At 44.0% G+C, this 22,335-nt stretch overlaps 2 protein-coding genes across 3 annotated transcripts in view; both read left to right on the plus strand.

Annotated features, from left to right (window-relative positions):
• LOC113222357 (SH3 domain-containing kinase-binding protein 1-like) overlaps positions 1–2,847 on the plus strand; it is a 62,505-nt gene extending 59,658 nt beyond the window's left edge. Inside the window, exon 3 of the mRNA XM_026451896.1 lies at positions 2,762–2,847. Within this exon, the coding sequence (XP_026307681.1) occupies positions 2,762–2,847 (86 nt within the window). The remainder of the gene's footprint in view (positions 1–2,761) is intronic.
• The window catches only part of LOC111531657 (SH3 domain-containing kinase-binding protein 1), a 307,782-nt gene that overhangs the window by 21,789 nt on the left and 263,658 nt on the right, over positions 1–22,335 (plus strand). Inside the window, exon 1 of one of the 2 annotated variants that reach the window (XM_023198963.2) lies at positions 14,463–14,627. The exons of the other annotated variant lie outside the window; for it this stretch is intronic. Within the exon in view, the coding sequence (XP_023054731.1) occupies positions 14,577–14,627 (51 nt within the window). The 5' untranslated portion in view covers positions 14,463–14,576. Of the gene's footprint in view, positions 1–14,462; positions 14,628–22,335 lie in introns of those variants that run through there. 2 annotated transcript variants of the gene reach the window in all.

The following is a 22,335-nucleotide window of genomic DNA, read 5'->3' on the forward strand; positions in this document are numbered from 1 at the left end:
AAGGGTGGAAGTGGGGAGAGCAGTTTGGAGGCCCTTTGCAGGAATACAGGGGAGATCAGGGAGTGGCAGTGGGAGGGTGAGAAGTGGTCAGATTCTGGATATTTCTGTAAGTACAGCCAACGGGATTTGCTGGTAAGACTGGGGGTGTGGCAGGAGAGGGAAGAGGGAGGAGGGAGAGACGACTCTAAGATTTTTGTCCTGTGCATTGGGAAGCATGGTAGGGATGTGGGTCTGGAGTGTGGGGGCCAGGTCCAGGCAATAGATAGGAATTTGCACAGCTGCCTGGTCATCAGCCCAGCCCCACCACAGAACCACCTCTGGCACTGCAATTCCTGTTTGATGCAAGGATGGCTGCTTTTCTTACCTGTCACCCTGTGACGTGAGATCATGCATGCAGAGCAACTTGGTAAATATTAATTTGTCAACAAATATTAGCTATTAATATCAGTATTAAGCCACTCCAAGACACTGGAGAAATGCTTAGATGGTGTTTAGCAGTTTGGTACTGTAAGATTCGGATGCAGAGATGGAGTTAGGAGTACAGGAGGTTTGTTTGGGGGCTGCGGGGGATAACACCCTTGAATGACGAGAGGGCAGGGGAGCAGGGCAGAGAGAGCCTCAGGTGGTGATGCCAGTCTGTCCCAGCCAGCCTAGCAGGGGGCTCCTGGACAAAAATTGCTCCATGGAAGCAAAGGAGAGATGCTAGCCAAAGGGCACAAACTTTCAATTACAAGATAACTTCTGGAGACCTGCTGTGTGGCATGGTAAGTGGAGTTATTAATCATGCATTACATACTTGCAATTTGAGAGTAACTCTTGCGTGTTCTTACTACAAAAAGGGAACTCTGTGAAGTGATGAGTCTCTTAATTAGCTTGATTGTGATCATCATTTCACAGTGTATACATAGATCAGCATGTTGTACACCTTATATTAATACAGTTTTTCTTTGTCAGTCATACCTCAGTAAAGCCGGAAAAAAAAAAAAAAGGGCAGAAATGGCCAGGCTCTAGGACTGCACTCCCCAGATTAGTGACCAGCTGTGGGCTCCTCAGTGACAGCATGGCCTCTGCTAGAAAGAAAGCTGAGGGAGATCCCGAAGGTGGAGGTTTGTTCTTTCCTTCTTTTTTTTTTTTTTGTCTGTTTTTGGAGACAAGGTCTCACTCTGTTGCCCAGGCTGGAGTGCAGTGGCACAATCATGGCTCCCTGCAGCCTCGACCTCCAAGGCTCAAGTGATCCTCCCACCTCAGCCTCCCGAGTAGTTGGGACTACAGGCATGTACCACCACATCTAGCTAATTTTTTGTTGTTGTTTTTTGAGACAGGGTCTTGCTCTTTCACCCAGGCTGGAGTGCAGTGGTGTGATTTTGGCTCACAGCAACCTCTGCCTCCTGGGCTCAAGCGATTCTCCTGCCTCAGCCTCCTGAGTAGCTGGGACTACAGGTGTGTACTAACACACCTGGCTAATTTTTGTATTGTTTGTAGAGACAAGGTTTCGCCATGTTGCCCAAGCTAGTCTTGAATTCCTGAGCTCAGGTGATCCGCCCACCTTGTCTTCCCAATGTGCTGGGATCACAGGTGTGAGCCACAGTGCCCAGCCCCAGCTATTTTTTTTTTTTTTTTTTTTTTTTGTAGAGACACGGTCTCACTATATTGCCCAGGCTGGTCTCAAACTCCTGGGCTCAAGCAATCCTCCTGCCTTGGCCTCCCAATGTGCTGGGATTACAGGTGTGAGCCACTATGTTGGCCAAGTTCTTTCTTGAAGGAACATATGGGCAGTACATCTCTAGGGCTACCCAGAAGACATTTTGTTTCACCTTAGCTTCTTAACTCACAAGGGGATTTGAAATAGTATATTGCCCCACTCCCAGGCTAAGGGGTAAATTTCATCATCTTTATGACACTGAGGAAGATGAGATAAATTCTTGAGGAGAGTTCAGGGAGAGTGAAGGTGAAGATGTGAAAGTCTCTTTAATGTGTAGTCACAACATGTGCTAGCACAGAAGTCACACAAACACCCAGTTATTTGTGGGATGAGGTGTATGAAGTCAGCCCGTTTTTGCTCTTAGCTGCCTGTTTTGCTCGTCATGAAGGAACAAGCTTTTCATTATTGTCGTACTTCCTCTGGGACCACCAAGATTTTCTCATGAAGACTAACAAAGATGATATCATGTATCTGGGAGTCAGGGTGAAAAACAAAGTGGGTTTGCCTGAGTTTGTAAGCTGAGAAGTTGTTCGAGTTAAACCACATCCTGCCCTGGGTTTCTAGAGGCAGGTGGTCCCAGATGGAGACCCAGAGCTGGAGGAACCGTGCCAACGCTTTCCTAAGAGCCATGCTCAGTTCCCAGGAGGTGTGGGGGAGGCCCTGGTGACTATGTCCTCTTTACACTGAAGTTTTCTTCTAGGGAGGCCACAACTCACTGGTTGCCAGTAAAGGTTGTGAAGTTGGTTCCAGTTCCAGTTGTGGCTGTGCTGTGAACCAGCTGTGCCACTGGTGGCCATGCTGAAGTTCTTGGGGTTGTACTTTTCCTGGCTGTCAAATGAAGCCATGGTCAAGATCTGAGATAGCTAGTGCAGGTAGCTAGTATCGGCGCAGTAGGGGCCAAGTCAAAACCAAAGAGGGACTGTTTTGCATATCATGGAAGAAAAAGTAAATTAACATTAAAACCATATTTAAAATATTTATTAGATGTACATTTTAGTTGTGATTATACTACAACATAATTGGAATTGATGAAGTGTTAACATGTGAACATATTCTTAGCAAAGCTGGACATGTTTGGAGAGTACCTTGTCAAGAGTGTGATGCCTGCTGCCGAAGGCTTTGGTCCAGTGGGATCTGCTTTCTGACCAGATAAGATTTTGTCTTAGAGACAACATCCAAAATCAATAGGCTGACAGATTATTGGCAAAAGATACATTGCAGCTGTTTAAAACCATAAACGCTATCAGGTTCTAACTGCTAAGCCTGTAGTCACACTGTAATATCGGGACCCTTATGGCCACAGATAGGAAAGGAACAGGATGGTAGCTGTCGTTCCGTAATTGCTGTTTAACAGTGTGGCTTATATTCATGATTCAATCTTTGTTTTTCTTCTTGCTTCCACAATTCAATCCTTATTTCTCTTAGCTGCAAAATCGTGAGTGTGCGCACAAGTTTTTTTCTCCTCCAGGCTTGAAGCTGGAATAATTGCCAATCTGCCTATTAAAAAAATACATCTACCCTGTGTTAAATGAGTGATTACAACATTAGGCTCTGGTGGCACGTAATACTAATGCTGAAACACTTGAATATGGAGGTTCGTGTGGTTTCAGATGTTGAGAAATCACTTCTTTGTGCTTATTGACATTTTTCCAAGGACTGCTCTGTTATTTGGTTTAAAATGTCACATGACAGCTGATCTCTTCGGTGCATATAATCTATGCAATTATAGTGTGAGCTTCTGCTGTCAGTGGTGGTTAAAAATCCATATACCTCGCGCCTTTTTTAGCCTCTGATTTTTTTTTTTTATTCAATTTAACTCATCCTTTTATTTTAAAACTTGAATTTGAATGAGTTCCATTAACAGATATTTTAAGGTGACAATCAAGTCTAGGGCGCTGCCAGCTTGAAGCTGAACACAGTCCCTAGCCCTCAAGCTGGATGTGAGATCTAATTTCGGGCATGTTGCAATGCAGAGATGTGGCTGATTTGTAAACAGCCCTTGTGACAACGTAACACAGTTGACAAGTGATGGTCCTCAGGCAGGGTGAAGTGTGTTATCTAGCTGTCTGAGTGATCACCCTGATTGCAGTTCCACCTGGGGTGCATCGCACAGAGCCACACATGATCATTAAAGCCACAGATTCATCATTGGTAGATTCAGCCCATTTTAGTCTCATTACAGACAAATTTAGTCCTGACTTCATTCATTATAATGAAAGTCACATGAAGATTCACTTTACTATAAACGATACTTTTTCCCTTTTAAATGGAACGTACAAGTTAATGTTAAAGCATAAAAGTACTTGCAAGTCACTTGCTTTGCTAATGAGAATACATGCAAATGTGGTGCATGTTTGCTTTTCCTGGACTCAGCCCTGTGACCTATCCCTGTGTCTGTCCTGATGGCAGGGATTGGTAGATGATTTATGTTGGCCCATCTCTTCCCAGAGTGGCTAGAATGGTCTTATGGACATAGAAGGACATGTTAAATATTCATCTGGTTTAATTGAATTTAATACACAATCCTTAAGATTAATCTGCAGTTCTGGAGTTATTAAACGGCTCACTTTTTAGTAGCATATCATTTATTTGCTATTATCTAAGATAGTGAATTATTTAAGTAAAAAGGGAATGTTCTTTCCATGAGGTAGATCTTACCAAGCTGCTGCTGCTTTCATTTACAGGCAATTAGCAATTATATTAAATTAGGAATGTGGGTAAAAGGAAGCATGGCAGTCTGAAGGTTTAAGATGTTTGATTACTAGGTGTTGCATAATATACCGCAATCTGGGATCTGGCACTTGCTGGTTGACCTATGGTCTGCTGGCACATCCTTTATTAATTTTCATTTTCCGTGAATATTAATGATGGTTGGATATCAGTTTAAAGAAGAGTGAATCAATTAACATGTGATTTTCGTATACTTTGATTTATAAACATGCACATTTTAAGATACATTTGTTCTCTTTGAGAACACTAATTTTTCCATTTCAGTTTCTTCTTTCCCTTCTTTGATACTGACTTTTTTTTTTTTTTTTTATTTGAGACGGAGTCTTACTCTGTTGCCAGGCTGGAGTGCAGTGGTGTGATCTTGGCTCACTGCAACCTCCACCTCCCAGGTTCAAGTGATTCTCCTGCCTCAGCCTCCCGAGTAGCTGGGATTACAGGCGCACGCCACCACACCCAGCTATTTTTTTGTATTTTAGTAGAGACAGGGTTTCACCATGTTGGCCAGGATGGTCTCGATCTCCTGACCTCGTGATCCACCTGCCTCGGCCTCCCAAAGTGTGGGCATTACAGGCATGAGCCACTGGGCCTGGCTGATACTGACATTTAATGGTGTATTGGAGTGATTTATATTTTTTCAGGACAGTTTCTGAAGTGTTGCCAAAAATGCTGGTTGTATTTTAAAATTCAGGTGATTTCTGTAAATTATTGAAGAACCAAGTGCTATACACATACTTAAGTCTATTTATATTATAGCACTATTTTCTACCATGGCCACCTACAACTTAATTTTATAATTTGAAATGTTACTGAACTATGAAAATATAAAAGAGCATATATAACCAACATCTAGCTACCCACTACCTAGTTCTATCAAATGTTGCCATTTTGTCATACTTACTTCTGATCCTTGAAAAAAATAAATAAGTAGACTTCTGATTTCAGCTCAGAGATGTAGAGAGCTGCAAAGATGTCCCTCCCACGCTTCCAAGAAAAAATCTGGACAGATTGGAAATTAACAGAGAACTGAGTTTGCAGAGCAAACGACCATTTCAAAATCTGGAAAGAGGTGCCTTTTGAGACACAGGACAAGACGTGAGCATTTGTTTACAGGAGCAGAAGCCACCAGACCCCATAGAAGTAGGTAGGAAGATTAAGCTAGAAAATTTGACAAATTGCTGGAGGCTGAGCGTGGGCTAACTTGAGAGTGTGAAGTCTTGAGGGCAGCAGTTGTGGGGGAGGGGGTCCTATCCCTTTGCAGGCTTTTCTTCTAGGAACCCCATTTGGCTCTAACTGGGAGAGTGAGGGAAAATTCAGAGAAAACTCATGGTGCTGGCTCAGGAACCACTGAGCAATCTACTTAGACCCTTCTCCTTTAAGGAGCAAGAGGCTTATTCTGCAGAGGAAGGCTATGGTCTGAGAGCCCTGGTTAATTAACCATTGCAGCTGGGGGATGGAGCGCCTCTCCAGCCCCTTCCCCATCCCATCTCACCTAAAAAAAAAGGTCTTTAAGCAGGAGGTAGACTGAGAACATAGGTGATACCTGCTACAGCTGGGGGTATGGGTGGGAGGAGCTCTATCCCTTGGGCAAATACATTGTGAAGCTTACACCTTGAAGACACAGGCCCACCGAGTGTACTTTGGAGACTGAGGCTTGGAATATCGGAGAACTTCCCTTCTTCCCTCACCCTACCCGCAGGCTAGCAAGTCCCCAGGAATAACAACAGTGGGTTACAGCGGGGATAGCTACAAGAGACAGGCTTACACCGGGAACAGCATAAAGGAAAGCCCCAAAGCCAAGAGAGGGGACAAAAAAGGTCACTAGAGGAATTTGAAGTTTCTCATGTTCATAGGAACAACAAACCTCAAGGCAGCTCAACTCTTGACTAGATTAATATCAATTCCACACTAAGGGCTCATTTACCTCAGTATCTGCTACCCTGTACGAAATGTCTGGCTTTCAACCAAAAATTACAAGGCATTCCAAAGGGCAGGTAAAAGCAGTCTGAAGAGACAAAGCACTCGGTAGAACCAAATGCAAATGCGATATAGCTGCTGCAACGATCAAAACTCACATGTATCTTACCTAGCTTTGTCCACTGAGTGCCCTTTCTGTGACAGGTGCCATTTTAGGAGCCATTTCAGAATGAGCTTAACAAGGTCTGAGCTTTTAGAGAGCTTACACTCCAACAGAGGACAGAGGGCTTAACCACAGACAAGTGAAAAGATAATTATAGATAGTGAAACATGCCATGAAGAAACAACAGGAGAGGAAAAGGCTAGAGTGGCTGGTGGAGTGTGTGGGCTGTTTCAGGTGAGGAGAAGTTGGAGCTCACATGTGAATGATGAGGAAGAGGCCCCTGCCATTACTAAGAGCCATCCAAGCAGAGAACAAGAAGTGTAATTGCCCGGAAGTGTGAACAAGGTTGGATCCTCCCTCGATCTATACTGTTGCCTTGGAAGGTAAAAGCGCTATGGGCATGGTGCTGATTACAGCAAGCTTTACAATTGTGTTCCTGTCATGGCCAACCTCTAGGGATAAAGTGGTGGGTGGGTTTTCTTTAAACATGTATAAGAATTACCTGTCTTCCTCCATTTTGAGGGACAAGGAGAATCTATTAGACCTTCTTTGTAACCACTTCAGGACCTGGTACAGGGTGAAAAGGAATGTGAATTTGCAATTCTGAGTAGATACTTCATCATTTATCCAGTACAACTGTTTTGTTATTCTTTGTACTAATTCAGCTACTCCTTACCCTCCATCCTTTGCCCCAAGTAGTGATTATTCCTATGTTACAGATGGGAAAACTGAAGCTCAGAGAGGTTGCCTGACTTGATGAAGATTGCAGATCTATTAGGGTCAACCCAGTTATTTGAACTCTGGCAGCCTGACTTCCCAGGATTGTGTTGTAAGAACTAATTAGAAGGACGGGTATTCTTAAAAGTGGAGCCTCTGATGAAAAAGAAAACCGAAAACCAAACATAGTTGTTAAATTCACATAGTAACTCAGTGTGTGTGAAAACATTGGCTGCTGAAAGTGCTTAAGGAAATGGATTTAGTAAATGCATGTTGAACGACCTATCACTTGTTTGTTTTTCAGGAGTGCTTAAAATAGATGAAAATGGGTAAATAGTTGCAACATCCCAATTTTCGCTGTGTCTTACCACTGTGAATGCTATTGTATAGTATTAATACCGTGAGGGCAATGTTGTCTGACACATCCCTACCTGGAACATTCTGGAAATCACTTTTTATGCTCTCAATAACTGTTAAGTAATTGGTACCAGTCTACTGGGTTGTTTTGATTTTGAGATGGAGTCTCGCTCTGTTGCCCAGGCTGGAGTGCAGTGGCACGAACTCAGCTCAGTGCAACCTCCGTTTCCCTGGTTCAAGTGATTCTCCTGCCTCAGCCTCCCAAGTAGCTGGAATTACAGGTGTGTATCACCATGCCCAGCTAATTTTTGTTAAAAATTTTAGTAGAGACAGGGTTTCACCACGTTGACCAGGCTGGTCTCGAACTCCTGACCTCAAGTGATCCACCCGCCTCGGCCTCCCAAAGTGCTGGGATTACGGGCATGAACCACTGTGCCTGGCCCAGTCTACTGTTTTGTAGACTGCATTTTTCACCTGCTCAAATGCTTTTCATACTTTTTCTATAGTAATTATTTTTTGAGAAGATATGAGACATAATATAAATGAACCATATTAAGTACATGACTGGAGAGAGAGACTGTTACGTTGGATTAAGAAGGTGCTTATATCCATTGGTTTTTGTTTTTCACCATTAGAGGAAGAAAAACACTTTCCCGAGTACCTTTCTTGATACACCAAAAGGTTGCTGGTATTTGGTAATGATATATTCATTGAGGGAAATACCAGGTGAACGGAGAGTTCTTCAACCATTAGCAAGCAATAACTGAGCACCCACTGTGTGCACAGTTCCTTTATCTGTACCATTCATGGGACTGCATATTAGATGAGGAAAACAGCACATCTTTATATAGCACTTCCCACAGACCAGAGACGTTAAGTAAGTTGCCCAAGGGAGCACAGATTGTAAATGGCAGGTCTGGTCTTGGGCCGGTGGGTGGCTTAACTCCGGAGTCTGTGTTCTCTCACCCCTAATTGTACTACGGTACAGCATTGTCTGGGTGGCCTTGGCTATGTTCACAAACCTCAAACCAGACGGTAATTAGCATGAGGGGCACCCAAATCTGTCAGGTTCGGAGAACCTGCTGGAAGTCTTGGCTGAGCTCTGTGATAGGATACTGCGAGTTTTTTTTTTTTTTTTTTAATATGCAGCCACGTCTCAATTGAAACCACAACTTCCTGTGAATGCCTTATGATGTTATTTGAACAAGGGGGATAAGCACATGAATCTTTTAAAAGTTTCAAGTATATTGATTTTTAAGAATGGATGCAATTAGTAGTTCTCATTAGCTCCAGGAATTATTTATCTTGGAATGCTTTGGTTCCACATAAAGCCCTTTAACGCTAAAAGATTTTGCAGGTTCTGCTGCTTTGACTAGAGTTGATTTCAACTGGCAGCTTTAAACATGCGCAGTAATGCAAGTGCGGATGCTGCCAGCACAAATGGAACAATGTATTGCTTTAATTTAAAAAACAGGCTGTGTCTCATTTTTTACTCCCTTTACATTTAATCTGACTAGTCATATTTTCTAGGAGGATGGTGAGGGTAAGAGCAGGATTTGACCCTGTCGTTCATCAATAAAGATCCTGGAAAAAACTGGAATGTGAATTTTGATTGTGCCCTCCCACTTTTCCGTCTCCCATTCGTAAAGGGGAAACAAACAAAAAACAAAAACCCTAGAAGATTCTGAGGCCAGACGACAGTGTAGCCTTAGGCTGCCTAAACTCAGATGTGCGCTTCTTCCTAGGATCTTGTTAAAAGGCAGATTGTGATGGCAGCGGGGGTCTGGGGGGCTGGGGGCGGGTAGGTTTGGGGAAGCTGAGAGTCTGCAGTCCTAAGAAGCTCCCAGTTGATCCTCCTTTTAGTAGCAAGCATTTCTGACACTTTAGACCTAGATGTCTGTCTTCTGGCTGTGTGGATCACCTGGGGGAGTTTAAACAACAGTTTCTCAGGGCCACACCAGACCTATTGAATTAGATCTCTGCAGGGGTGAAACCAGCAGGTATTTGAAAAAAAAAAAAGCTAGAGAAATCATTTGATAATAAATCTGCCAGCTTTGTTTATTGGGGATGGGGGAGTAATGATAGCTTTGAAAACTTCACTGTTGGAATCAGATTGAGATGTTTAAAGATAAGCTTTTTGACATCCTAAGGGCTTCCACTTTGACCAAAACTACATGAGCTATCTTAGCAGCCACCCATCTTGGAAGGGAACTCACTGGTTCTTTATGAGTGTGTCCAAACTGACTTAAATCAGAGAGCGTGGAGGAAAAAAAAAAAAAGTACTTAATGTTTAGCTTGCTGACCTGCCTAGCATTAGATAATGTCTGTGAAGGCCCCTGGAGTGCGTCCAGGGAAGCCGGGGCCCAAATATGGAAAAGAGAAGTCATGATTATGAGGTAGGACTTGCAATTACCATTGTGAATATTTAAAGTGTTATTTCAGCTCTTTCCTATGCTCCCAGGTTTGGGGTTTCATTTCTTTTCTTTTTCTTTTTATTTTTTTGAGATGGAGTCTTACTCTGTCGCCCAGGCTAGAGTGCAGTGGCGCGATCTCAGCTTACTGCAACCCCTGCCTCCTGGGTTCAACTGATTCTTCTGCCTCAGCCTCCCGAGTAGCTGGGATTACAGGCACCCACCACCGTGCCCGGCTAATTTTTTGTATTTTTAGTAGAGACGGAGTTTCACCGCGTTAGCCAGGATGGTCTCGATCTCCTGACCTCGTGATCCGCCTGCCTCAGCCTCCCAAAGTGCTGGGATTACAGGCGTGAGCTACCGTGCCCAGCCTGGGGTTTCATTTCTAGCAGTGTTTGGGGGGCCAGGACAGGCTAGAAAGAAGGGCCAGGGGATGTCTTTGTTGTGATGAAGCAGATTCCACTATGGAGTTTTGCCGCTTTCACAGTATGATTTTATTTTGTTTTGATAACTGAGACACCTCAGCAAGTGTCTTCTTAACATTTTGTAAATCCTACTATTAATCTTTTCCCCTGAGGTCAAGCAGGAAGACAAGACACCAGGTGGAGACTTAGCTTCGGCTCTCCTCAAGCTATTGTGTCTCTCTTTTTAACTTGGAGTCTTTCTTCAAAACCAAGCGTTTTCTAACGTTGCATGTGTGACTTTTCTTAGCTCCTTACATAAGGGGCGGGGTGCGATGGCCTATGCCTGTAATTCCAGTGCTTTGGGAGGTCAAGGTGGGAGGATCACTTGAGGCCAGGGGTTCGAGACCAACCTGGCCAACATAATGAGACCTTGTGTCTACAATAAATTTAAAAATTAGCCAGGCATGGTGGTATGTGCCTATAGTCACTGCTACTTGGGAGGCTGAGGTTGGGGAGGATTGCCTGAGCCCAGGAGTTAGAGACCAGCCTGGACAACATAGTGAGACAGTATCTCTAAAATAAATAAGGGAAACCTCACAATCAGAAAAATAAAAAAAGTTGGACATTCCCTGTCTTCCTTTTCTGAAGCTTCTACAGTGAGAGATGTTGTGCATTGTCATCATGAACTTCTGTGTCAGGGAGGGTTGGAGCGGAGAAGCAGAGTGCTAAGCGTGATCTGGATAAGGGATTTCCTGCCCGTTGTGGATGCTGCCAGTGCAAGCTGCCTCCTGTGTCCTGTGCTGAGCCTGAAGTCGCTGGAGGAAGGTGGGTGTGGATGAGAGCAAGGACTCCTGGAACCTGCCTCTGGCTCTCACGCCTCCAACCTCAATGACACAGTGCCCTGTGGGAGAGATTGGTGCCCTTCCCGAAAGAGAAAGATTAGCTCAGTCTAGTGGGCATCTGTTGAGTGTCTGCTGTGTCTTGAGAGCTGTTCTGGGCCCCGGGGGAGAGCGTGAGGGGAGAATCTGACCTGGAAACACACTTTTCCAACCCACCGTGGTGCGTGCCCAGTATGCTAAGGGAGCACAAAGGGAGGGGGACCTAAGAGCCTGGGACAGGAGAGGAAGGAATTTAATCAGGTGAAGAGGACAGACCAGAGCCCAGAGTGAGTGAGAAAGAGGGTGTAGTGTGAGCGTGAACAGAGAGGCCTACAGCTTGATGAGTACCTAGAAATAAGCCTGGCCAGAGTAAAATGGGAAGCGAGGCCAGAAGGTGAGAGGGATCTTGCATGCCCTTGTAAGGAACTTGGACTTTTGGGGTAATTGGGAACCACTGAGGCAGGATTCTAAGCAGGGGTGTGCCACACCATCACATGTGGATGGTGGAAAGTTCCTTCAATCTGTGACCTCTCCTGAATGAGCACCTGCTCCCAGGCAAGGTTTTTATTTTTATTTTTTATTTTATTTTAATATTTTGGAGTACAGTGGTGCGCTCTTGGCTTACTGCAACCTCCGCCTCCTAGGTTCACGCAATTCTTGTGCCTCAGCCTCTCGAGTAGCTGGGACTACAGACATGCGCCACCACACCTGGCTAATTTTTGTATTTTTTTGGTAGAGACTGGGTTTCCTTGTGTTGGCCAGGCTGGTCTGAAACTCCTGGCCTCAAGTGATCCGCCCACCTGGGTCTCCTAAAGTGCTAGGATTACAGGTGTGAGCCACCGCACGGAGCCTCCAGACATGTTCCCCACGCCCCCCCCACCCCGCCCTCCGCACGGGAACAGAGCCTTGCTCTGTCGCCCAGGCTGGAGTGCAGTGGCGCGATCTCGGATCACTGCAAGCTCTGCCTCCTGGGTTCAAGTGATCCTTCTGCCTCAGTCTCCCAAGTAGCTGGGATTACAGGCACCCGCCATCATGCCCGGCTAATTTTTTTGTATTTTTAGTAGAGACAGGGTTTCTCCATGTTGGCCAGGCTGGTTTCAAACTCCTGACCTTAAGGGATCCGCCCACCTCAGCCTCCCAAAGTGTTAGAATTACAGACATGAGCCACTGCACCTGGCCCAGGCAAGGTTTTTAAAACAGCTTTGAGGTCTAATTTACATGCCATGATGTTGACCTACTGAGTATCCCAGTCAGTGCTTTTTAATATATTTACGGAGTTGTGTGACCATCACCACAATCTAATTCTTGAACATTTCCACCACCCGCAAAAGAAACCTGTGCCCATTTGCAGTCACTCTCTATTTCCACGCTCAGCCCTAGGCAACCACTCATCTTTGTAATTTCTCCTTTTTCTTTAACATTAAGGAGAATGTTTTCAGCAGATGTGTTATTTACTTTAAGGAGTCCCTTTCCCAAATTATAAACTCTTACTCTTGGCTACCCAGTTACTGCTCAGCCTGTTGCTCCCAGCACACTTGAGATTACATGGAACAGAAAGCTGTCTGGGACTGCCTTAAACACAGACATTTGTTATTTCGCATAATTGGGAGGCTAGAGGTAGGGTGGACCCCAGGGGCAGTGTGATCAGCCGCTCAGTGTGACATCAGAAACCCATGTTCTTGCTGTCTCTTCCGCCACCGTGTTGTTCTGGCAGTAGCTTCACCCAAGGGCTGGCTTCCCTGTGGTGGTCAGACGGTTGTAGAATGGCATCCATCTGCAGTGGGGCCCTTTGCTTCCTTGCTCCCAGCCTGTATGTAGAAGGAGTTATTTCTTGCAGTCTGATTGGGTGAGCTTTGTTCCCACTGCCCACCCTGAAGCAATGTTTGGTTTAGAATTAATTAGGCTGTCCTTCCTAGAGCTGGAAATGGGCTCCATGGGGGAATGGATGGGCACCTGTGACCAGGAGTGGGCTCTGCTGGGGAAGAAGGAAGGGAGCCAGCTCTACCGGGTAGGCAACCAGCAGTGCTCACTGAGGGTTACTGACCAACCACATTGGATTGTTTGTTTCCTTTCACCTGGGGGCCTTTTTTATGTTAAACGCAAGCAAGGTGATCATCTGATTTTGAACTTGTTATCTAGGGGAAGGTAGACCAATCTGCTGTGTGACAGCAAATTTGATCGTTGATCTCTACAGGCTTGAGAGTGATAATGCGTGAGTAGTTTTGAAGCTGACCCTAGCTTTACATCTCTGAAAAGTATCAGTTCAGATCTCACCAATTCAGGAGGTTCTCATAATTTGGTGAAGGAGTTCACTGAAGTTTACCTTTGAACAGTTTTATAGTGAGGGTAATATTGGTGATGGTGGTAATACTAACATATGTGAGAAGTAAATGATTTGAGTAACATTGGAAAACCTGTTTGCTTTAGGATAGAAATATCTAAATATATGACTAGTAGTAAATAGTAGAAAATCATTTCTATCTAGTTGTTAAGTTAGTCCCTTGGAATCTCTCCTTGGGGAAAAAATAAAATCCTGCTCTGAATATGTCAGTATTTGAATTACTGTATGAACTTGAAATTAACAAAAATGAACTTTTTTTCTAGCACAGTTCATGCTTCACTGAGCCAAATAGACATTCTGCCAGTTATTTGGACTTTATTAAATTTACTTTAGTACTTATATGTGATAAAAAAATCAAGGTAAGCCTCTGCTTTGCAAAGTCATTTATTTGATTAAGAGCTGTATTTTACAGTGCATTTTCAGGGCGAGGTTTGTCCACATGTAAGTAATGAGCGTTTGCTGGTGCAGCTCTTAATGGTGAGAACGGATGTTGAAGAAAGCAAACACCATATGCCCTTTGTTTCCCGTGCATGTCCTCTTCTGGAGGCCTGGGTGGAGTGTTTCAGCTGTCTCAAATAATCTCCATTTTGCTGTTGCTGCAGACTCTGCGGTTCTCCAGCTCTCTCCTCTCTGATGTTAATTATAACTTCTTCCTAATTAGGTGGCTCTTCCTCCTCCTCAGTCATACAGGTTCCACACTCTCAAGTGCCAGAGGTTGGATTACTTTTCACTTGATTTGTGACAGAAATAAGTGCAAAGAATTACCAAAAAAAAAAAAAAAAAATCCACCAGTGTGAGTGTGTAGTGGGAGGGGCAGGCGGGTTGGGTACGGGACAGGATGCTTAGAATAATTTTGCTGCCAAGTGAATCAGAGAGACTTGCAGTTCTCGGAGAGCACGGAACTTACTCCTTCCCAGAGTTCAGACACAGCCAGAAATTACCATTTCATACTTCACAGAATGGAGGTTTCAGCAGCCAGAGCCCCAAGTGCCGCAGACTTGTCTGAGATTGTAAGTAGGCCATACATCTGTTTTGATTGTTACGATGTCTGCATCTTTTGTAGCCTGTTGCCCGACTACATTGTAGGCCAAGAGGGAGGCATGATGGGGAATTTGGTCTCAGGTCAGTCCTTCCAAGATGGTGACCAACATTGTTTTCTACTTGGCCCCAGGTCTCAGTTTTCTGGTTTGTAGCTGAAGGGTATTTCTTTCACTAAGCCCTTGTCTGTGATAGAAGTGGATTCTTTTGGCTGAGTTCCTTTTGTAGTGGCATTTATAAAGATTTTGAACAGCTCTGTCATCTGGTTTGGTGGCTCTTTCCTTCTCTGATCACTATAGACAGCCAGGTGAGTTTTCTCCAGGGGATGCTGCACACAGGCAGCTGCATGCAGCCAACCCCCTGCAGGCATCCATTTCTGCAGTGAGGTACCCCTCTCAGGGATTGGGAGCAGGTAACATTTCCGATGCAGCTGGCAGTTTTGGGAATCTTGAGAGGAAGCCAGGTGTGGAATTTAGCTTTCCTGTAGTGTGAAGAAATAAAGGGAGTGGGGGTAAGAATGAGATGGGAGACAGGAGAGAAAGTCAGCTTGGGGTCAGTCAAGAGCACTGTCCTGTTGCCAGATGCCAATTGAGGTGTCGGGACAGGTTCAGTTCCCCGCTCAGCTAACTGTGCAGCCATGGGCCGCTAACCAAGATCTCTCCGAGTCTTACTTTTCTCATCTGAAAATCTCCATCCTGCCACCTCACAGGGTTACTGGATTGTTTGAAGTAGTGAATGTGAAGGCACCTGGTGCTTGGTTGCCATCCTTCTCCTTTTCCGTGGCACTCTATGCCATAAATGCAAGCAGTGTGCTGGGCTCTGTGAGATGCCACCAGTGTTGCTGTCCTGGCTTGTTTCAGGGCAGCTTTTGTGGCCACCAAGTTCTCATGGTCAGTGTCATAGGTTTGATCTTGGGGTCAACCAATTGGCCTTGCTTAAGTACGTAGCCCCAGGTTGCCCTTTTAGTCACGGCCAGGTACCCGCCTCCCAAAACAAGGTTCTGAGGAAGGGGTATGAGTGAGTCATGGTTATGTCTCATAGATAATGTTTAAGTTTAAAGATGATGGGAACTGGGGACCCAAGTTAGGAGGCTGTGTTACAGGTCCTTGGGGAGAGTGATAATTCAAAAGACCCCTTTCCCATCCAGCTTTGAGTTTCCAACTTATTAAAACCTATATTCAGCCAGAGCGAGGGAGAAGGAAAACAAAAGGTAAACCTCGGCCAGGCACAATGATTTATGCCTGTAATTCTGGCACTTTGGGAGGAGGATTGCTTGAGCCCAGGAGTTCGAGACCAGCCTGGGTAACATGGTGAGACCCTGTCTCTACTTAAAAAAAAAAAAAAAAAATTAGCCAGGAATGGTGACACATGCCTGTAGTCCCAGCTACTCAGGAGGCTGAGGCTGAAGGATTGACTGAGCCTGGGAGGTCAAGGCAGCAGTGAGCCATGATCACGCTACTGCACTCCAGCCTGGATGACAGGAGTGAGACCCTGTGTCAAAAAAAAAAGAAAATAAAAATTAACCTTGATTGAAAACTGCTGAGCAGTCATCTGAATTCTGATTCAGAAGTACATGTAGGAGACCGTCTTGGTACTTTTCCATTGTGTTGTTTCATTTAATGTATTTATGAATTTAGGCAGCCACCATGCACGTTGGTCAAGCCCCAGTTGCCTTTCGTGTGAGTGTGTGTGTGTGTGTGTGTGTGTGTTTAGGGCACTTTCTAGAGCCTGCTCTGTTAATTAACTGTACTATGTGCTTTATATTTGCTGTGAGTTAATTGCTGATGATAGTGTTCCCTTGCCAGTCACAAGTTCTCCCACCCCTTTCCCCCATTTAATTCCTCGTGTTTCATCTCATCCATAGGCTCAAGTTGTTTGTCTTTGACTGGCAATACTCCTCAATAATTGTGTATCAGTGATCTCTGACACAGTGCTAACTTTTATCACTGATTACAGAGAGACATTGTATAAATTATCAGGACAGTTTGTTTTGCGTATGATGATTTAAGAGCACCTCTTAATCAACATCAAAGTAATGTATCAGAGTGCTAACCTTCAGTACTTTTCTGCTGCTTTTCATTGAAATCCACTTTCTTTTCTGTGGTCTACTGGGCCTTGTATGGTCTGGCTTTGCCTACCTTTTCAGCCTCATCGGGGTCATCTTCCCACTCAGCCACTGCCTTCTACCATATTGAGTTCTTGCCTGTCTGAGCACTGTCTCTGGGTCCGGGCACTTGCAATTCTCACTGCTGGGAATGCCACCCCCCCCCTTTTTTTTTTGGCTCCTTGCTTGGCTGGCCCTTTCTCTTCTTTCAGGTACCACTCTATGTAGCCCTCCAGGGCCATCTTGTCTCAAGGGCCAGCCTCCATCTTGAGTTTCCTTTCTCCATTCCCATCACATCACCACATTTATTTCCTTTACAGTCCTTATATCACAGCCTGTAAATATTTTGTTAACTCGTTGATATACTTGGTATTTGATGTCTCCCCCACCAGAATTTTAGCTCCATGAGGGCAGGGGCCTTGTCTGTCTTATCCCTACCATATCTCCAGCTCTTAACTTGATTCTAGATGCATAGAAAATGCTCAGCAGATATTTGTTGAATGAATAGTTGCTTTGGATAATTAATACGGTGAATGACTTTTACGTAGTTTGTGACTGCAAGCTGATAGAGCCAGTCCCATCTTTTATGTGGCTGGACCCCTCTCCATCTGCATCCATCACTGCTCTGGCACTTTGGGAGCATTTCAGGCCCCAGGGCACTGTTTCCCTCTCTTGGCCAGCCCCTGGCTGGTGTCTGGGATAACCCTCTGTTTTAAGCATCATTTTTGTTCTCAAAATGAAAACCACCTGTCTTCAAAGTGATTTGCTTAAAATAAATGCTTTATTTCTTTACTGAGACCTTCTTCCCTTTCTGCCTTTCTCCACCTCCTGCCAAGAATAACGTGAAAAACCCCATTATCTTGGAAAGTGGTTTTCCCTCTGGTTAGAATCCAAAGCCAGATGACTTACCACCAAATGTGCTGGGGTAATAGCTTTCCCCTGCCCTGCTGCTCTCAGATGTTAGTGAGGTCTTGGCCTTGGCACTTCCCTTCTTTGTATATTTCCTTGAAACTTCCTTCCTACAGGTAAAGAAGCTAGCCCAAGGTACCACCTAAATGACAGTGGGGGTAGGGCCCATGTCTAAGTAGCACTCTGTGGCAGACTGTTTGCCAGCTCACTGACACCTTACACCAATTCCAGGGAGTTGACAGTTTTTACCCCCATTTTAGAGATAGCAAAATGGAGGCTCACTGAGGTTAGGTGACTTGTTCTTAAGCACATAGGTTGCAACCAGCCAAGATCAGAAACCAGGCTTGTCTGACTCCCAAATTCATCTTTTATTTGTTGATGTACTCAGGGTCTCCCAGAGATTTATCGACCAAGTTCTGCAGTTAAAAAAAAAAATCTGGCAACCTGGTCCATGGTACACATCCATGTAACTGCAGTAAGTTTCCTGAAACAGTAGCTGCCTTCACTGTGTGTGATGCCCTCTTGTATTCTCCATTCCATTCAACAGATGCTTGTCAGGACCTTCTAAACTGATTACGTGGCCCACCGATTGGTGGCAATCCATTTGAAAACAGTTTGAGGGACATAGTATAGGTGAGGTGTAAACTATGCTTAGTTTATATAGAGGTTTACATGGTGTAAGCTATTAAAAAGAATTTTTATGGCATATAATATACAGTATATGAGGGTACAGCTGTTGAATTTTCACAAACTAAGCACGTCTGCATAACTAGCACCAGACCAAAACACACGCCATTGATTTAAGCTTCTTCGAATCAAGACAGAGGCATGGAGTACAACAGAAACTGATAGCCCCTCAGTTTGTTGTGAATTACGCACATACAGCTTACTCCATAGGCAGACTCTTTTTGGAGGTCCATAGCTTGCCTTTCCAGTGATGGGGCCTGGCTGGCGTTTGTTTGAGGATCCTACAATCACCGAAGGAGTCGAATGTGGCTTCTGTAATGGCCTCAGAAATTAGCACAAAAGGAGGGCTGACTGAGAATGTGCCTGGTAAAATGTGAACATAGAGGAAGAAGAAAGGGCAAGGCCCCGTAGTTGAGTACAGAAACGTTAGGGTGTGAGAATTTGTGGTCATAGTAATTGAGACCAATTTTACTGAAATGGAGGGCGGTGAAAGGAGGAAGGAAAAGGAATTTGTGATTACAGCAGCAAGCCTCTAGAGGTTAATGAATGTCTCTATAAAATAAGGAATATCTACCTCTCATGGTGAGTGTTGACTTATTAGAGAAAATTGTTTTAGTATACTGAAGTAAAATGCTTAATTCTTGGCAAAAGATATAGATGCATCTCCTTGCAAAAGCAAGCTAAAGCAACTTTGCTTTCATAATGTATGGGTTCTGTAAAGCTGTCTTGGTGGACACGCCATATGTAATTCATCATAATGGGGTGTGCATAGAAATGAAAGGGAGTGAATATCGTAACATGCCTTGAAGCATTGAGTGCTAGGTTACAAAGGGCATTAATTAATACAACTTTATGGGATTCTTTTGTAGCTCACTTTTAGTCAAACTGAAATAGCTTTCCTGAATCAGGGACTTTGGGATAATAATAAATCCTTTTGTCTGTTGATCAGATAAGTTCTTACTCACTGACTTCCTGTTACTTTCTTGGCACCCAGAGTCATGCCTGAGCACTAAGAACTTGCTGAATGAATGGAAGGAGTAAGGACAAAAAAAAAATCATAGCTAGCGTTTAATGAGTGTATACTGTGTGCTTTGCCTCTTTTGTCTGATTAAGTCATCACTTCAAGCCTGTGAGGCAGGCACTGTTATCATTTTCCTCTTTATTTATTTTTCTATTTATTGAGACAGGATCTCACTCTGTCACCCAGGCTGGAGTGCAGTGGTACAATCACAGCTCACTGCAGCCTCGACCTCCTGGGCTCAAGTGATCTTCCCACCTCTCAGCCTCCTGAGTAGCTGGGACTATAGGTGCACACCAAAATTCCTGGCTGATTTTTTTTTTTTTTTTTTTTTTTTTTGTGGAGACAGGGTTTCACTGTGTTGCCCAGGCTGGTCTTGAACTGCTGGGCTCAGTGATCTGCCTGCCTGGGCCTCCCAAAGTGTTGGGATTATAGGTGTGAGCCACCATGCCCAGCATTATCCCTTCTTTTAGAGCCACCATATATCCTCTACTTGCCTGGGGATGGTTCTGGTGTATGCCTGTTGTCCTCGCATTAGCATTGACATCACCTGCTTTCATTCTCAGATGTCCTGGTCAGATGATAAACCATTTCACTCTGAAATGTTCTGGTTTGGATAGACAGATGAGGAAACTGAGACACAGAGAAGCCACATCACTTTCCATGCTCACCAATCTAGTAAGATGTAAAGGTGGAATTCTTTCCTGAGAGTCTGATTCCAGGTCATGTTGTCTGATCACTAAGTTCTGGTGTTTCACAATTTAAGCCAAGGGAGAGATAATATAGAAAAACCACTCTTTATGTTTTTCAGCTTCAGTATTTAGTAAAAATCACTGCCAAGTTAGCATCTGAAGTAGGTTAATGTGACTCAGGGCAGTGGGAATGTGCTAGGTAAAGACTCATTGAAACCCTAAGTGTGTGTTCATTAGTAAACCTAGACAACTAGTACCCTAGAATGATAATAGCATTCACATGCGCATGGTGCTTTATCGTTTACAAAACCTCTTCTCCCATATTATTGTGTTGAAGCTTCTTGTGCACTCAGAGGTGGGAGGTGGATGGCCAGTGGTGGGATTCTCAGTTCACAGAGGAGGATGGGGTAATCAGCAGGGTGGTACAGTTGCCTGCCTGAGGCTTCACGGCTAGAAAAGAGGCAGATCCAGGATTCAACCCAGGTATTCTGCCTTGGTGATCAGTGCATTCCACTCTACCACAGGTGCCTTTTAGTCATATATATATATATATATATATATATATATTTTTTTTTTTTTTTTTTTTCGAGACAATGTCTTGCTCTGTCACCTAGGCCGGAATGCAGTGGCGTGATCACAACTCACTGTAGCCTCGACCTCCCAGGCTCAAACAGTCCTCCCACCTCAGCCTCCCAAATAGCTGGGATTACAGGTGTGCAACCACTATGCCTGGCTATTTTTTTTTTAATTTTTTTTAAGAGATGGGGTCCCACTGTATTGCTCAGGCTGGTCTAGAATTCCTGGGCTAAAGTAATCCTCCTGCCTCGGCCTCCCAAAGTGCTGGGATTACAGGCGTGAGCCACTCATGCCTGGCCCAGACGTTCTTATACAGGCATTTGAGGGTGCTGTTTATGAAGGGTTAGGGAGTCACTTGAAGACTCATTTACCCAGAGTTTCTCAGCTTTGGCACTGTTGACATTTTGAGCCAGTTAAGCCTGTTGTGGGGGCTGTCTTGTGTGTTGTAGGATGTTTAGGAGCATCCCTGGGGTCTACTCACTAGATGCCAATAGCACAGTTGCCCCACCCCCCCACCAGATCCCTCCAAGACAACAAAGACAAGTGTCTCCAGACATTACCAAATGTCCCTTGTGGGGGCACGATTGCCTTTGGTTAGGAACCACTGGCCTAACATAATAGCCACATTTAAAAGAGGGAAAGACGACCTTGAAAATGTTAGGCCTGTCTTCTTCCCCTTTCTCTAGTTTCTAAAGCATCAGAAAAACTGTTGACAGACCTGCAAAGGGGCAAAAGAGAGAGAGAACAAGCAACATGTTTCATGTTGAATTCTCTTCCATGGAAGAGCATTGTGTCTGCCAAAGGATAAGATAGCCAACATTTTTTAAGTTAAAAATCACACAGTTAAAAATGTTTTGATAGAAAAGTTAGAATACAGATCAGCCAAAATACACACATACAGAATCTCCTGTAATCTTACTGCTGAGATAACTGTGGTTCATATTTTGGTCTATTTCCTTCTAACCTTTTCCAGCATGCATATACAAGTATATATTAAAAAAAAATTTTCCAAATAGAACCATGCCAAAAGCTGTTATAAACAGCTTTTTAATTTAAATGTGCCACAAATATCTTTTCACATCTATGATACAGAGTTACTAAGTTTTGTAGTATTTTGCTGTATGGCTAGCATATAATTTATTCACTTAGTCTCCTGTTGTGTACATTTGGTTTGTTTCTAATTTGGTTTTTGCTATTAACATGCAAAACCATGGTGAGTATCCATGTGCATACTTACGCCCTTCCCAGCGTTTTTTTTTTTTCCTTCCAGAAGTTACCATCACTGTAATTTTTAGTATCCATTGAGCAAGATATCAAATTCATAATGTTCTGGATTGTATTTTAATTATGTCACATACCTTTACCCCTCAAAATTATGGAAATGTATTGATTAAAAATGTGTTTATGTGCTAGGCTTGCAGAATGGGGTGTGGAAAGTTCTTTGGTTTTCTGATTGAATGATGACTAATAAGAAACCATGTAGGTTTTGTTTTTGTGCCTTGTTCATGAAGCCCTCTCTTAACTGTGTCAGGCTACTTCCTGAGTAGGAATCAGCCCAGTGAAGGTTGCTTAACCCTCCCTTAAGATTCTGTTCACTGCTGAAAGAAATTCAAGGCTATATGCTCATGAATTCATGAATTCTCATTGCTCATGGATTTTTCTTTTCTTTTTTTTTTTTTTTTTTTTTTTTTTTT

Source organism: Piliocolobus tephrosceles, chromosome Y (assembly GCF_002776525.5).
Source record: "Piliocolobus tephrosceles isolate RC106 chromosome Y, ASM277652v3, whole genome shotgun sequence".
NCBI lineage: Eukaryota > Metazoa > Chordata > Mammalia > Primates > Cercopithecidae > Piliocolobus > Piliocolobus tephrosceles.